The sequence below is a fragment of the Papio anubis genome, chromosome 16, assembly GCF_008728515.1.
Source record: "Papio anubis isolate 15944 chromosome 16, Panubis1.0, whole genome shotgun sequence".
Taxonomy (NCBI): domain Eukaryota; kingdom Metazoa; phylum Chordata; class Mammalia; order Primates; family Cercopithecidae; genus Papio; species Papio anubis.
The window spans coordinates 24,865,303-24,881,709 of NC_044991.1; the positions used below are offsets into that span (position 1 = coordinate 24,865,303).

Here is a 16,407-nt window from a genome sequence, read left to right on the forward strand (position 1 = left end):
ATTGATGGAACATATCTCAAAATAATAAGAGCTATTTATGACAAACCCACAGCCAATATCATACTGAATGGGCAAAAACTGGAAGCATTCCTTTTGAAAACTGGCACAAGACAGGGATGCCCTCTCTCACCACTCCTATTCAACATAGTGTTGGAAGTTCTGGCTAGGGCAATCAGGCAAGATAAAGAAATAAAGGGTATTCAGTTAGGAAAAGAAGAAGTTAAATTGTTCCTGTTTACAGATGACATGATTACATATTTAGAAAACCCCATCGTCTCAGCCCAAAATCTCCTTAAGCTGATAAGCAACTTCAGCAAAGTCTCAGGATACAAAATCAATGTGCAGAAATCACAAGCATTCTTATACACCAGTAACAGACAAACAGAAAGCCAGATCATGAATGAACTCCCATTCACAAAGCTTCAAAGAGAATAAAATACCTAGGAATCCAACTTACAAGGGATGTGAAGGACCTCTTCAAGGAGAACTACAAACCACTGCTCAGTGAAATAAAAGAGGACACAAACAAATGGAAGAACATACCATGCTCATGGAAAGGAAGAATCAATATTGTGAAAATGGCCATACTGCCCAAGGTAATTTATAGATTCAATGCCATCCCCATTAAGCTACCAATGACTTCCTTCACATAATTGGAAAAAACTGCTTTAAAGTTCATATGGAACCAAAAAAGACCCTGCATTGCCAAGACAATCCTAAGTCAAAAGAACAAAGCTGGAGGCATCACGCTACCTGACTTCAAACTATACTACAAAGCTACAGTAACCAAAACAGCATGGTACTGGTACCAAAACAGAGATATAGACCAATGGAACAGAGCCCTCAGAAACAATACTACACATCTACAGCCATCTGATCTTTGACAAACCTGACAAAAAAAAGAAACGGGGAAAGGATTCCCTATTTAATAAATGGTGCTGGGAAAATTGGCTAGCCATAAGTAGAAAGCTGAAACTGGATCCTTTCCTTACTCCTTATACGAAAATTAATTCAAGATGGATTAGAGACTTAAATGTTAGACCTAAAACCATAAAAACCCTAGAAGAAAACCTAGGGAATACCATTCAGGACATAGGCATGGGCAAGGACTTCATGTCTAAAACACCAAAAGCAATGGCAAAAGCCAAAATTGACAAATGGGATCTAATTAAACTAAAGAGCTTCTGCACAGCAAAAGAAACTACCATCAGAGTGAACAGGTAACCTACAGAATGGGAGAAAATTTTTGCAATCTACTCATCTGACAAGGAGCTAATATCCAGAACCTATAAAGAACTCAAACAAATTTACAAGAAAAAAACAACCCCATCAAAAAGTGGGCAAAGGATATGAACAGACACTTCTCAAAAGACGACATTCATACAGCCAACAGACACATGAAAAAAAATGCTCATCATCACTCACCATCAGAGAAATGCAAATCAAAACCACAATGAGATAACATCTCACACCAGTTAGAATGGCAATCATTAAAAAATCAGGAAACAACAGACGCTGGAGAGGATGTGGAGAAATAGGAACACTTTGACACTGTTGGTGGGACTGTAAACTAGTTCAACCATTTGGAAGACAGTGTGGCAATTCCTCAAGGATCTAGAACTAGAAATACCATTTCACCCAGCCATCCCATTACTGGGTATATACCCAAAGGATTATAAATCATGCTGCTATAAAGACACATGCACACGTTATGTTTATTGCAGCACTATTCACAATAGCAAAGACTTAGAATCAACCCAAATGTCCATCAGTGACAGACTGGATTAAGAAAATGGGGCACATATACACCATGGAATACTATGCAGCCATAAAAAAGGATGAGTTCATGTCTTTTGTAGGGACATGGATGCAGCTGGAAACCATCATTCTCAGCAAACTATCACAAGAACAGAAAACCAAACACCACATGTTCTCATTTATAGGTAGGAATTGAACAATGAGATCACTTGGACACAGGAAGGGCAACATCACACACTGGGGCCTATTGTGGGGAGGGGGGAGGGGGGAAGGATAGCATTAGAAGATATACCTAATGTAAATGACAAGTTAATGGGTGCAGCACACCAACATGGCACATGTATACATATATAACAAACCTGTACGTTGTGCACATGTACCCTACAACTTAAAGTAAAATAATAATAAAGTGGCCGGGCGCAGTGGCTCAAGCCTGCAATCCCAGCACTTTGGGAGGCCAAGACAGGCGGATCACAAGGTCAGGAGATCGAGACCATCCTGGCTAACACGGTGAAACCCCATCTCTACTAAAAAAAATACAAAAAAAAACTAGCCAGGCGAGGTGACGGGCACCTGTAGTCCCAGCTACTCGGGAAGCTGAGGCAGGAGAATGGTGTAAACCCAGGAGGCGGAGCTTGCAGTGAGCTGAGATCCAGCCACTGCACTCTAACCTGGGTGACAGAGCGAGACTCCATCTCAAAAAAATAATAATAATAATAATAATAAAAGAAGAGTATCTTAAGATATAAAAGCACAAACCATAAAACATGGTTAACACGACTATATTAAAAATATTTTTTATTAAGCTAAGGACATTATAAACAAAGTGAAACAATTATGCATAGTGTAGGAGATATTTGTAAAATACATAACCAAAAATGGATTCGCATCTTGTATAAAGGTCATGAACGATCAATAGAGAAAAATGAGACAAAATTCTATGAATAGGCAATTCACATAAGAAAAGGCCACAACCAACATGTGAAAAATGCACAGCATCCCTAGCAATGAGGGCCATGCAATACCATTTAGCACCCGATGCCTGGAAAAAATGTTTAAAGATGTCTGACAGTGCCGCACGTTGGTAGGGACGTGAAGAAGTAAAATCTCAAGACACGTCTAGTGACAGTGGAAACTGCTGCAATCACTTTGGGGAACAATCTGAGCGATATTTAATAATTCCCAAATTGTACATTCCCAGGAGCCAGCAATTCCTCTTTCAGCTCCATACCCTGGAGAGACTCTCGCCCGTGTGCACAGTGAGACAGATATGAGACTATGCATTGCAGTTTTGGGTTTTAGGGTGGAAGTAACTAACTACCCACCAATAGAAGAAGGAGATTTTTAAAAATGAATGCTGCGTGGAAATTAAATGAATTAATTAGAGCTGCATGTATCATTATGGACTAATCTCAAAAACATAATATAGAAGGGGACAAAGTAAAGTGCAGAACCATATTGCTACCTGTGGCTGAAGTTGAAATATACATTCAGGGGAATTATACACTTCAAACCCCAGGGAATGGTTTCATCTGGGGAGGGAGGAAAGAAAGAGGAAAGCAGAGCCAGGAGTGAGATTAGGAAGGGACGTAAAGAGGCCACCAACCGTTCTTAAAATGTTTTGTTTCCTTAAAAACATCTGAATAAGAAGTGGTAAAATGTTAATTTATGTGAACCCTGACAGCTTGATTCATAAACACCAATTACATTATTTGTTCTGCTTTTCCATGGGTTTGGCAAAGGTCATAACAAAAACACTTAAAATCATCAAACGTGCTAGTTTATTAAAAGGATCCAGTTTGGTGACTAACACAAAGCTGGCTTTTTATTCATCTAAACTTACCTTCTCTTTACATGTAAAATTTATTTTTGCAGTATGTATAAAAACCTGGCTTTATTAGATTATCTATTCTGTTTTCTCAAACTGTGCTGAATAGAATGCAGCCTTCTCCCAGTGATTGCCCACTGTCATTCTAGAATCTGGTACTGGGCTGTGCTCTCGCCCTGATGCTGAAGGAAAGCCACCTCAATGACTCTGAATTCAATGGTCCCAATTTCTTGGCTGGAAAATTAGAAAACCCAGAGACGAAGGAAGATTATATCGACTCCCTCAGTTTCCAACTCTTACTCTTGCTGCTGTGATGTCCCTGCTGTGGAAATCACTCACTAAATCAATTTGTTTTTCAATACATAATAAGCATTTATTTTGTCCAAGGCATGGCTGCCCAAGATGATCATCTGAAGTGGACCCACGTTGTTTTGTGAATAAAGTTAGTGAATCTAGGGAAGGATATTGATAACAAGACCATTACTAATTAATAGACATGGGGCCCATGTTAAGCAAATACATTAAAATACACTCCTTTGATACTTTAAAAGAAATCATAGAAACCACAGGTATTTCTCTCCAGCGCTGGGATTTCATGTAACAGCAGCACAGGAAGGGAATAGAGTATCTGGGAGGTGGAAGAGCCATTCCTTGCAATTCTGAAATCGGAAGCTGGCTCTGAGCTCTGCTGGCTACATTAGTAAAGCAACAGTTCTCAGTAGTGAGGGAAGTTGATTTCTTTTCCCCAAAGGACACTGGGCAATGTCTAGACATTTTTGGTGGTCACAACTGAGGTGTGTGCTACCACAATGTGGTGGGTAGAGGTCAGGGATACTGCACAATATCCCACAATGCACAGGACAGCCCCTCTACCTCAAGGAATGATCCAGCTCCAGATGTTCATAGTGGTGCAGTTGAGGACCCTGGTGTACACTGACGGGCGGTTGAGAACCCTGGTGTACAGTAATAGCCACAACCCCATAAGGCTCTGCTCTCCAGAAGCTCGGAGTGGTTAACTAGCTCACTCAAAGCCGTGTAGACAGAAGTGGTCCCTCCGAGGCTTAAAGCTACATTTGCCTGGCTCCAAGGCTGACTGCTTCTAGCAAATGTCATGTTCTCAGGAGGGCAGTCATGTGTGCAGTGGCCATTCACACACATCCCCTTAAAGGAAGGACTGTCTACACTCTGATCCCAACAGCTGCTGAAGGCAAAGACAGCCTCCTCCATCGCTCCTGGCTGGAGGCACTCTGTTTATTCCCCATGGGTTCTTACAAAAACCCTGCTGTTTGCAGGCACCTGAAGTTCTCTTTGAAGAGCCAGTGAATATGGTGGGAACAGAGCTGATGGAGGAGAGGGTATCCCTCAAGCTGTTCTTCCCATGAGTCCGTCTCTCAAATAGGTCCCTGAGGCACTCCTGAATGTCTGCCGATGTCTCCCCCTTACCTGGTCACAGAGGGTTCCGATCAAGCCTTCCAAATCTTGCTTCTCATGGAGGACCATCTGCTTCTCTTCATATTCTTGCTCCAGCTGCATTTCCAGCTGACGGAGCTGTGGATACACAGAGCGGAAGCATACACAGGGTAAATGAACTCCATCCGGACAAACCCCACAAGGCAAGGACCCTCAGGAGGAGGAAAAACGTAGAGCTTGTGGCTTTGTTCCATGAGCCTGCCCTAGTGATTGGCAGGTGGTGTCTCTGTAGGAGAACTTAAGAGCCTAAAAGCTTGGGGGCTGGACAACAGAAGGGAGGGCTGGTCAATGATGGGGAACCTCTCGCCATTGACTGTGAAACCCCCTCCCCCAGGTCCCCAATAGAACAGATGCCTCCCTCCTGTAGCCAAGGCCACAGTTGAATATTTGCAAGTCTTTGCACTCTGATTTTTAAAGGCTCTGCACAATATTATGACCAACATATCAAAAATGCATCAATACACAATGATGCAATAAAAGAAGTTGCATTTGAGATTTTTTGGTGTTATAAACTATATGTGGCCGTCTCCAAAATTCATATGGTGAAACCCTAACCCTCAGTGCAGTGGTATCTGGAGGTGGGGCCTTAAGGAGGTAATTAGGTTTAGATGAAGCCATGAAGGTGGAATTTTCACGGTGGGGTGAGTGCCTGAAGAGAACCAGAGAGCTGTCTTCCTCTCTCTCTTTCTCCGTCATGTGAGTCTACAAACAGGAGGTGGTGGTCTGGAAGCCAGGAAGAGAGCCCTCGCCAGACACTGAACCTGCCAGCACCTTGATCTCAGATTTGCCAGCCTCCAGAACTGTGATAAATAAATGTTATCATTTAAGCCACCTAGACAATGGGATTCTGCTACAGCAGCCTGAACTAAGACATCTGACTATAAGCAACCCATTTAATTTGCAACTGGCTCTGATTTCTCAGCAATTACCCAGCCAACACAGACATTTCCCACTAAAGCAAATACCCCACTGTGGCTGCGCTTTGCAGACCACCCCCACCAGCCTCTCTTGTGTACCTTATCTCATCCCCTCCATCCTCCATTTCCACCTCATACCATCAGAGATCCTATTTCACGGGTGGGCAAACTAAGTCCCAGGGAAAATCCAAAGTGCATACTCTGAAATTAGTGGCTGTTTAGAGGAGTTAGTGTCCTGTCCCCGGACCCCAGCTCTTTCTGCCACCCCAGACAGCCCCAGCATTCCCACCCAGGTCACTAACTATTGATTTCCCGCCAACGTGAGAGAGAGACTGGACAGAGCAGTCACCGGAATGAGAAGTCAATATCAGTGTTTGTCATAAGGAGAAAAACACCTTTCTCTGACTTCACTCTCTCCTTTTATAAATCTATCCAGAGAAAAGCCTCCGGAGAGTCTGGGTCACATCTCCAACTCACTGGAGCCCTGGCTGAGGGCACACACCATACTTTGAGGCATTCTTAGAATAAACCAGAAATGTATGCAACCTTCACCTGAAGAAACATGGGCAGGGACTGAGAGCTTCCGTCTCCTTACCCATGGAGGTGGGGAAAAAGTACTGATTGATGGTCACTTCTATAGAAAGCAAGTTCGTTTCAAAAATTTCGTTTAGGAGTGAGAGAAATACAAGGCACTCTATACCTGTTTTAGAATAAAGACTGGAAAAGCTAAAATCATGTTGAAAAATACACAAAATAACAAAAACTATACATCAAGCAAGGCAGAGTTGAGTGTACTCTGTACACAGGTATGATTCAGGGGATGAGAAGGGAGGGAAGGTCATTATAGATTATGTACTCCATAATGCGAGAACCTGTTAAACGAGGCTTAACCCGAAGCTTTCCAGCAGTTCCACTTTGTAGACCCTACATTCACATCCGTCAATACAGCTCTAAGAATGTTTATCTCAGCACTAGTTATAAGGGCAGAAAACTGGAAACAACCTAAATGTCCAATGATAGGGGATTTATTGTATAAGTTGAGGACATGCTTTGGGTGAAAAACTGTTAAGCCATTAAACATCTAAGTTAGATCTGTATTTACAGACACGAAAAGAGGCCATGAAAACTGCGGAGACAACAGGCTTCAGAACCGCATAGCCTCGTTTAGTGAAAATGGTATCTCCGCAAATCTGCATATGTGTATACAGAGTGAAAGACAGCTATAAAAGAACACTTAAAATAGTAATAATGATGGCTTCTAGGAGATAACATGTCAAGGGGTTATTCCTTTTTTGCACACTGGAATGGCTACAAAGACCTTGGATAAAATGTTAAGAAATGGTTTGACTTGTAAGGAAAATAGTAAGAAAGAATTGATTCTATTATTGAAATTTAGAAGTCCTTGGCATCAGTCACATGGCATTACGGGGACTTAGAAGACATCTCTGAGCCATTATGCTGGATGGTTCCAGAGGCTTCTGGAAGTTCCAAGATCCTATTTAAGATAGGCATTTCCGCTCCTATACCCTTGAAGGCACCTCGATGCTAAGGTCTCAGGTGGTTGCAGAAAGAGCTTGTCCCCAGATCCCAGACCCTGTCCTCCTCATCACTCTAAGGAAGAGGGCATCCATACCAGACCTTCCAGGACCCAACGGTACAGCTGTGTTCACTGCTCACATACCCGCTTCTGGCAGGACTGACGGACATCCTCCAGTTCCTCCTCCTGGTCCTCACGGTCCTTCTGGTGCATCTGCTTCATCCGCTCGATCTCCAGCTCAAACCGCTGGCGGAGCTGGGGGGACAGCAAGGACAGCACGTGAGGGTGACCCACTCTAACTCTCCAAGCCCTCCATGTCATCCTTGGCATTCCAATTGCATTTTTATTGTTGGAATACATAAATGAGAGTCAAGTTATTTCCCTAGGCATCCTGGGAGGTCACCAATGGTGGGTAAATAGATTAAATATTGCCTCTACCCATTCTTGTGCTTATAACAGACATCACATATCAATCACACTTTCCCACTGAGTTTAGATGCAGCCTCAGAATCCTTCTCAACACTCTTTCTTTTTTATTTTTGAGATGGAGTCTCCCTCTTGTTGCCCAGGCTGGAGTGCAATGGCGCAATCTCGGCTCACTGCAACCTCCGCCTCCTGGGTTCAAGCGATTCTCTTGCCTCAGCCTCCCAAGTAGGCATGTGCCACCATGCCTGGCTAATTTTTGTATTTTAGTAGAAATGGGGTTTCTCCATGTTGATCAAGCTGGTGCCAAACTCCTGACCTCAGGTGATCCACCTGCCTCGGCCTCCCAAAGTGCTGTTATTACAAGCGTGAGCCGCTGTGCCTGGCTCCCTTCTCAACACTCTTAAGATGAAACATATTTCTCATTCCTGGAGCAGGCATCAGTGATGGTTTTCTGGGTGGGTGGATAGGTAGACGAATGGTAGGACAAAAGTTTATGAAGACATGAAAGCCTGGAAAAGAAGATGACTTGCCCAAAATGTTATCTTAGACAATTCACTTTACCTCTGGGTTAGTCCTCTTTCTCTGTAGAAAACAACCGTCTTAGAATGCTACTATGAGAATTAAATGAGATGATATAAAGCACCTAGCACAGTATCTGATACATAAACATTATTTTCTCTTTCCCCATTATTTCAAAAACAGAAAAGACTATCCCCTCCCTCCCCAGCAACCTGACATAATTAAGAGGTGTGATCCCATGAATGAGCTGGGTCTTTACACAAGAACCTCCAAAACACATGCAGCAGGCATAGATCTGTGCACAATGCTGGAACTGTGTGAAGTCATATAAAGGATTCTAGAGTGGAAGGCAAAAGAGTCATGAGTTCTAGGTCTAGTTCAAGACTTATACTTTCCTGATCTGCATGATGGACAGATTGGCCCAAGTCCTGGCTTCTCAAATTTTGTGGCACATTAGAATTACAAACACATTTTTAAAACATACAAATTGCAGAGCTTCACCCTAGACCTACTGGAGTAGAATCCCCAGGGTACAGGGTCCAAGAAAGCTTTGAAGCTTTCCTTTATCTACCTATACTCTTTAATGCTATTGGACCTGGAAAAAGCATTTGGAACTCAATAGTGTAGATGGGTGAAACGGTTTTGCTCTGCGTCCCCACCCAAATCTCATTTTGAATTGTAATTCCCATAATCCCCACATGTCAAGGGAAGGACCTGGTGGGAGGTGATTGGATCACAGGGGGTGGTTTCCCCTGTGCTTTTCTCACGATAGTGAATGAGTTTTCACATGATGTGATGGTTTTATAAGGGTTTGACTGTTCCTGATTCACACGCCCTCTCTTGCCGGCCACCATGTAAGACTTGCCTGTTTCCCCTTCCACCATGACTGTAAATTTCCTGAGGCCTCCCCAGCCATGTGGAACTGTGAGTCAATTAAACCTCTTTTTTGCATAAATTGCCCACTCTCAGGCAGTTCTTTACAGCAGTGTGAAAACAGACTAATACAATGGGTTACCTTGTAGAAATTATAACTTTCTGATCATTTACTCTACTGTCCCAGCACCTCTCACCATGCTTTTGGAACTTCACAAGTGCTGTCCCCAACATGGAAATTAAGCTCAGAAAAAACAATCTGGGTCTTTTAAAACGTCGATAATATTCCCTGCTATGCCGTGGTGAGGAGCAAAAAGGATAGTGCACGTGAGAGGCCCTGTTACAGTTCCTGGCATAAAGTAGGCTCACTTTAAATGTCAACTTCATGCCTTTTTTTCCTTTAAAATGACAGGGGTTATGGGAAGATAATCCAAAACCAAGGAGCCTGAGCAAGCAACTATAATATTTCTTTTTCATTTTTTCTAGCCTCTTGGATATTCTTGACATCTGCAATACCATTTATGTCAAACTTATACGAGTTAACATAAAATTCCCTGGAAAAAGTATTGTATTATAATCAATAAATATCTACTGGATGTCTACAAGGGCACAATGCAGCCTGGGGTTATGGGTGAAGCTGAAGACGGATAAAAGTGTTGAGTCAGCCTCACCTCCTGGGTGAACTGAGCATGGAAATTCAGGAAGTTGCATTAAGTTTTGGGTCCCTGAGGCCAGGGTAATATATTTTTTGCTTCCAAGCATCAAGTGGTTCCCCAGTGGTATCTTAAAGAGTTAACACAGTTTTTCAAGAGGGCTTGTTTTATTCTTGGCTCTGGGAAGATCCTGTTCATGTAAGGAACACAAGGAACACTGGGTTGCTACATGGCACTGCACCGTCATCCATGCCCTTTAAAGACCTACACAGATATTCCACCTTCTTCACAAGCCTTCACTGATTCATAGCTGTGGCTGGCAGGAAGCTAGGGGAGAGATAAGGCTCCATATTTGATTGTACAGACAAGGAGACTGATGTCTGGAGGAAACAGGGGTTGCCTAAGGTCATATAGGCAACAAGCTGCCTCAAAGACCCCGTATTACAGCTCCTTGAATATCCTACGGGTATCCTGTCTCCAGGCTTTTGCACAGGCTGGTCCTCTCCCCGGAACTCTCTCATTCAGCCAATTCTCATTCATCCTCCAGCTTCCTGCTTCAGTAAACGTCACTTCCTCCAGGAATTTTTCCCTGATCTCTCCCTCAACCCTGCTGTCATGGCCAGATCTTCAAGTTTAACATTCCTCTAACACTAAGCATGACTATAAACTTTGGGAGGGCAGAGATTGTGTCTGTCTTATTTGCAACTGCACCCTTAGCATCCACAGAGTGCGTGATGCAGAGGAAGTACTTAATGAATACAGGCTGACTGAGTAAAGGACTTGTCTTCCTTATCGCTCCTTAGTGAGCATCCAAGACTTTCCGGATCGTGTTCCCCCATACCCATCACCCACATGTCTTGATACTCACCAGGCTCCATCTTCATGGAGTAGTGGTCAGCAAGAAGCAAGAGCTGACACCTGGCTCCCCAACCCCTGTCCCACCCATCCCCACTTCAGTTCAACAGAGCTGCTCGGAGTTCATCTGCTTTACACATTCACGACACCCGATCACATTTTCTCGCATAAGGGTGGCCCCAGCATTTTTTTAAAAAACACTTTAAAGTAATTGCCTTTTACAAAATCCCACAAGAGAAATTCGTTTAGAGCCAAGCATCAGAAAAAGCGTTACTTCCCCCAGAAAAATTTTGTTTGTTTGTTTGTTTGTTTATCTCAGGCATGTAACTCACATTTCCTGTTTCTCTCCGACCACCAGGAATTGTAGAGCTAAAACTGTTACATGTGTAAGACCATCTGTTTTGCTTTATCTGCATATTAATTTGCTGTCCCCACCGCCCCCCCTTAGTGTCAATTTTAATTTGTACTTTTCTGGTTTGGATTGTTTTATTTATAATTTTTGTATTCTATTATACATATACCTTGTAAGCTGCCTCAAATTATTTATAGAATGAGGTAAATAAACGAGCATATAAATAAGCAAGCAGACAAATAAAATATTCATCTGGTACTTTGCAGAGGGTGTTGGTACAAGAGTATTTTATATTTTTGTCTTACTCCCTTTGTTATTTTATTATTTTATTTTTCCCAAAGAGTAGCACTTCAATCTGCCTTGAAGTTGTGTACAATGCCTGGCACATAGCAGACATTCAAGGCGGTGTGGGGTCAGATGGCATAGGTTCCAAATCCCATCCTTGACACTTTCTCCATGTCTCTGAGTCTCAACTTCCACATCTAAAGTGGGGATAATACTAAGATCTCCCTACATAAAGTTCTTGGGGAGATTCATGAGATGTGTGGGGAGAGCTTAGGGCTGAGGTTAGTACACAGACAGTACTCAATGAAGGTTAGATATTTGGTCAACAGCTATTTATTGAGCATCAACTATGTACCTGGCCTCATTCTAGGCTCTAGGATTACAGTAAGAAGCCAGAGAAACAGAAAAACAATTTGACTTCAGGAAGCTTATATCCTAATGAGAGAGAAAGGCATAAAGCAAACTTTTAAAAAATACTATCTAATATGATGGCAGGTACCACAAAGGAAAGCAACCCAGCTAAGGAGACAGGAAATGAATGTAACATAGTAGGAGCTATTTGCAAGGTGATTAAGGCAGGCTTCTCTGAGGAGGTGACACTGAACCTTGCAGGAGAAAACTGGATCAGGAAGGATCTGAATGTCAGACTTAGGAGCTTAAAAGTTCCCTAGGATAAAAGAGAGCCACTGAAGGATGAGGAGCAGTCAAGTGAGGCACCCATGTCGTATTTTAATAACATCACTCTGCATTGGAGACATGGGACAGGGTGTTGCCCTGGGACAGGGCTTTCCTACCTGCTCCAGCTGCTTGATGGTGTTTTCCTGCTGGCTCTGGACTTTCTGTTGCTCCACGGCACTGGATTCCAACTTCCAGAGCCTCTCCTTCAAGCTAGCAACGCAATTTTCCCCCAGAGAGGGTGACCCTAGCAGCTCCCGTTTATGGTCCTGTAGCATCTCCACCTCCTGCTTCAGCTGCGAGGCTTCCTGCTCCTTTTGCTACAGAGACAAAGAGGACAGAGGTCCGGAGTCACATGAGTATGTCTCCCTCCTCCTCCAGAGATACCTCTACAGTCAACTGGGGCTGGAGTGGCGCTTTCCACTTTCCAGTGCCTGCCGTCTCCACCTGGACCGCACAGCCCCTCACAGCGCCCCCTGTGGGACACCAGCAAGGGCTGCTCTCAGTACTGCTCATACAGGCATGGAGCTGGGGATGGGAGGTGGGATTGGAGTAGACTGTCCCTAGAGTTCAATCTCAGAGCACCTACAAGAAGGGTTGACCCCATTTATAAGGGAAGTGGAGGCACATCGTTAAAGCTTTCCTGTGTGCCTTCTGAGGCTGGATTGAGATGTTGGAGCAGGGAGGCAAAGTGCTCAGAAATGACTCTTCCAGGTTAGAAAGTCAGCTCCAGGATCAAATAACTCTTGGCTAGATCATGAAGGAGCTGAGTACCAGGCTAAAGTGCCCAGAGGTTCTCCTGCGAGTAGTAGAGAATCACAAAAGGATGAGGAGCAGCTGAGTGAGGCACCCGTGCTGTATTTTAGTAAAATCTCTCTGCACTGGAGCCCGCATGGACCAGGGCATTGCTCCTGGACAAAGTTATAGCTAACTCATTCTCTGCTGAGCCTGTCGTACCTCCCAGGTAAGCACCTCAGAACCTGTGCAGGTAACTGGAGCAAGATCAAGACATCAAGATTGCTCAGATAAAGGCTGATTATCAATTTGCCAGCCACTGTTTGCTATTTTATTAAGACACACTGGGACCCAGCTGCTTGACAGACCAGGATACCCTTGTGAAGTTTTCTCTCTGTCACCATTTGCAGCAGGTGCACGCTGGAGTTTCCTGAGATTCAGCCACCAAGAGCCAAGGCAGCTCTGTGTCCCCTATCCCTTACCTTCAACTGCTGCTGAAGCTGGCCTAGCTCCCACCGGACACTGGTGTTCTCCTGGGTCACTTTCTCACGGAGACCCTTCTCAAACACAGACTCACCTAGGGCCTGGGCCAGCTGCAGGTCAAACCTGTCCAAAGCAGAACATGCGTCAGGGCTCTGTAGGCAGGTGGGTAGGGGAGTGATTGAGGCAGGGGCAGGGAGGGGCTGCAGAGAGGCTACTAGATTCCCAAGAACCATGAGAAAGAGAGCGAAAGGAAGAAGAAAGAGAAAAAAAGAATGAGGAGTTGGAAATTTTTCTCAATGCTTTTACATAAGGCTGTGGATGTAGGATGGGAATCTGAAAAATCACAGAGCAATTTTTAGGGTTTAGATAGAGTTGCCACAAAAATACTTGAACTTATTATTCTAGATTTCTCCCTCGCCAGAGTCATTCTGACTGAATTTCCACCGTTAGACTGAAACTTCTGCTGCCCTCATCAGCTCCCTACTAAAACGCTAATCTAAATGCTAACCCTAAAATCTAATAAAAATACATGGACAAAAATGAAAATAGAATAAAATTATATACAGATATAAAGGATATATTTTTAAAACTGGCCAGGCACGGTGGCTCACGCTTGTAATCCCAACATTTTGAGAGGCCGAGGTAGGAGGATCACTTGGGGCCAGGAGTTAAAGACCAGCCTGGTCAACAAAGTGAGACCCCATCTCTATTTTTAAAATTTTAAAATTAAAAAAATTTTAAGTTTAAAATTACCTGGGCATCGTGGCATGCACTTGTAATCCCAACTACTCTGGAGGCTGAAGTGGGAGGATCACTTGAGCCCAGGAGGTCAAGGCTGCAGTGAGCCATGATTGTGCCACTGCACTCCAGCCTGAGTGACAGAGCAAGACCTTGTCTCAGAAAAACAAAACAAAACAAAACAAAAAACCTGATCTACCTGGTCTGCCAGTCTATGTCAAGGCCCCTTAAATCTATCAGGTCCCATTTGACATCCACTATTTCCTAACCAGTGAGCAAACAAATGGATGTAAGTAGAATGAGGATATTCTACATTTCACATTTTAACATATTGTCTGGCTTATACTCTCCTATGCCACACTAAAGCATGCTGATTATTGATAAAATGATGGACATTTATACATTCTTGTCCTCATTTGTTTCTCAAGCAGAAAACACAAAGACTAGTCAGTCCTACTGAATGTCATCCAGGGAATTAACGCCTTGTTAGGGGCCCTCCTGCCCTTCTGTGATGACCACTGGGTGAGAAGCACTTCCTGGATGTTATGTCACTCTGTTCAGTTGTCTCAGCCTCCTGGCAGTATCACAGATGAGGAAACCAATAGAGAAGCCCTTGCCAAGCCTCAGTAAGGTGTGACTTTGAGTCACTTGCCCTTGGCCCAAACAGGAAGTCCCATTGCTCCAGAGATCTTGATATGGCAGAAGTGGGCATGGGGTTTGGCCTTTGGTGGCAAGAAAGTCTCCCTTGTTATAAGATTATCCAATGTTCCTTAATATTAGACTATCACTCAAAGTCTCAGACTCCTGAGAGACCCAATCATAAGGGAGCCCTCCTGTTGGAACAGCTCAGGAGCTTTCTGATTGGCTGTTGGTGACATCATCCAAAGGGCACTATTTGCTGCCTCTGAATGGAAGCATTGTGATGAGCGTGATGATCCAGCCGTCCCAATGTGCCAGATCCTGGGCTGGGATCCATGTCGTTCTTACAACAATTCAGCAAGAAACATGTCATTCAATCCATTCACCGAGGAGGAAACTGAAGTTCAGAGAGGAGGAGTGATTCGGCCCCAAATTCCAAAGTGGTGGAAGTGGATTTGGGCTCAGCTTCCCTAGTGTCTTAGCTAGTCTCCCATCTACCTGTCCGTTCCTGGGACAGGTGAGGGAAGACAGTGGGGGCCAGACAGTAACTGATGGTGCAGAGGAGTCCTTGACTTAACAGGCCACTTGATGCCAAAGAGTAGCTACTACAGACCCCAACTCCTACCAAACAGCTCACAGTGACCAGCCAATCACCTGAGGCCAGAGAGATTTGCACACAACCTTCACCCTGCTAAGAAAGGGCCTTGGGTCCAGCCTCCCTTGAGTGTGGGAGCCAGTGAGTCTAGCCAGGGCTTACCTGGGGTTTCATCAGCCCTCAGAACCAAGCTTTGTGACCCATAGGGTAATCATGCCACAAACAATCCAACCAAAATGAAACCATTCCAGGCCACTCTGAACTTAGAAGCCAAAGTGGCAAACAGAGAACTCTACCAATGGGGAGACATCCCTCTGTCCTGGGCCCAGCAAACTCAAGAGGCAGCTGCATCTACATTTCGATTAAGCATTGAGAGATGCAAGGAAGTATTTACTGACTTCTAGATTTTTCCTTCACCATAATCATTCTGCCCAAACTTCCACAGTTAGACTGAGACGTAAACGCTAATCTACCTGGAAAGGTAATGCCTGCTATCTGCAGTTGGCATCAAAACATAAATTAGCTTCTGCCAAGAGATGGTAACAGAGCAGAGGGCATCACAAGAAAGCTAAGTTTTGAGAGGAGGACATGCAAATATGAAGAAATAGGAAATTTCCTTGGGGGGGTATCCTGGGGAGATTCATAAGTCCCTGTAATGAGGGATTCCGTCCAAAGAGAAAAGGAAAGACCAGAAAGATGGAATTTTCTGGCTGTGCAAATTCCAGAGGCTGGCCCCTTCCTCATCAGAGAGCTGAAACCCTCTGTTAGGCCTTTCAGAACAGGAGTAGAACCCATAGTTAGGGGCCAAGAGGGTTACAGCGGGGAGAAACCTGGGGAATGATGGAATCCAAACCTCTTGTTTCACAGACAGGAGTATATGTCAGACCCATTCTTCAAGATCAGATGACCTGTTAAGTCCAAGGACTCATCTGAAACATCAGTCGCTCTCTGGCCCAGAGAGATGGTGTTATTTGCCAAGGTCACACAGCAGGTGGCCAAGATGGAGCCAAGCCATTTTCCCTACTGCAAGGGTAGGGTTCAGCCAGAGCACCCATGGGGAGGTGGCAAG

General features: G+C 44.1%; 1 protein-coding gene across 3 annotated transcripts in view; it reads right to left on the reverse strand.

Annotated features, from left to right (window-relative positions):
* The window catches only part of MYO18B (myosin XVIIIB), a 297,367-nt gene that overhangs the window by 119,204 nt on the left and 161,756 nt on the right, over nucleotides 1-16,407 (reverse strand). For all 3 annotated transcript variants that reach the window (XM_031656039.1, XM_031656040.1, XM_031656038.1), the window contains exons 30-33: nucleotides 13,366-13,489; nucleotides 12,268-12,468; nucleotides 7,655-7,765; nucleotides 5,030-5,134 (exon numbers count right to left, since the gene is read on the reverse strand). In XM_031656039.1, coding sequence (XP_031511899.1) covers nucleotides 5,030-5,134; nucleotides 7,655-7,765; nucleotides 12,268-12,468; nucleotides 13,366-13,489 — 541 coding nt within the window. The remainder of the gene's footprint in view (nucleotides 1-5,029; nucleotides 5,135-7,654; nucleotides 7,766-12,267; nucleotides 12,469-13,365; nucleotides 13,490-16,407) is intronic.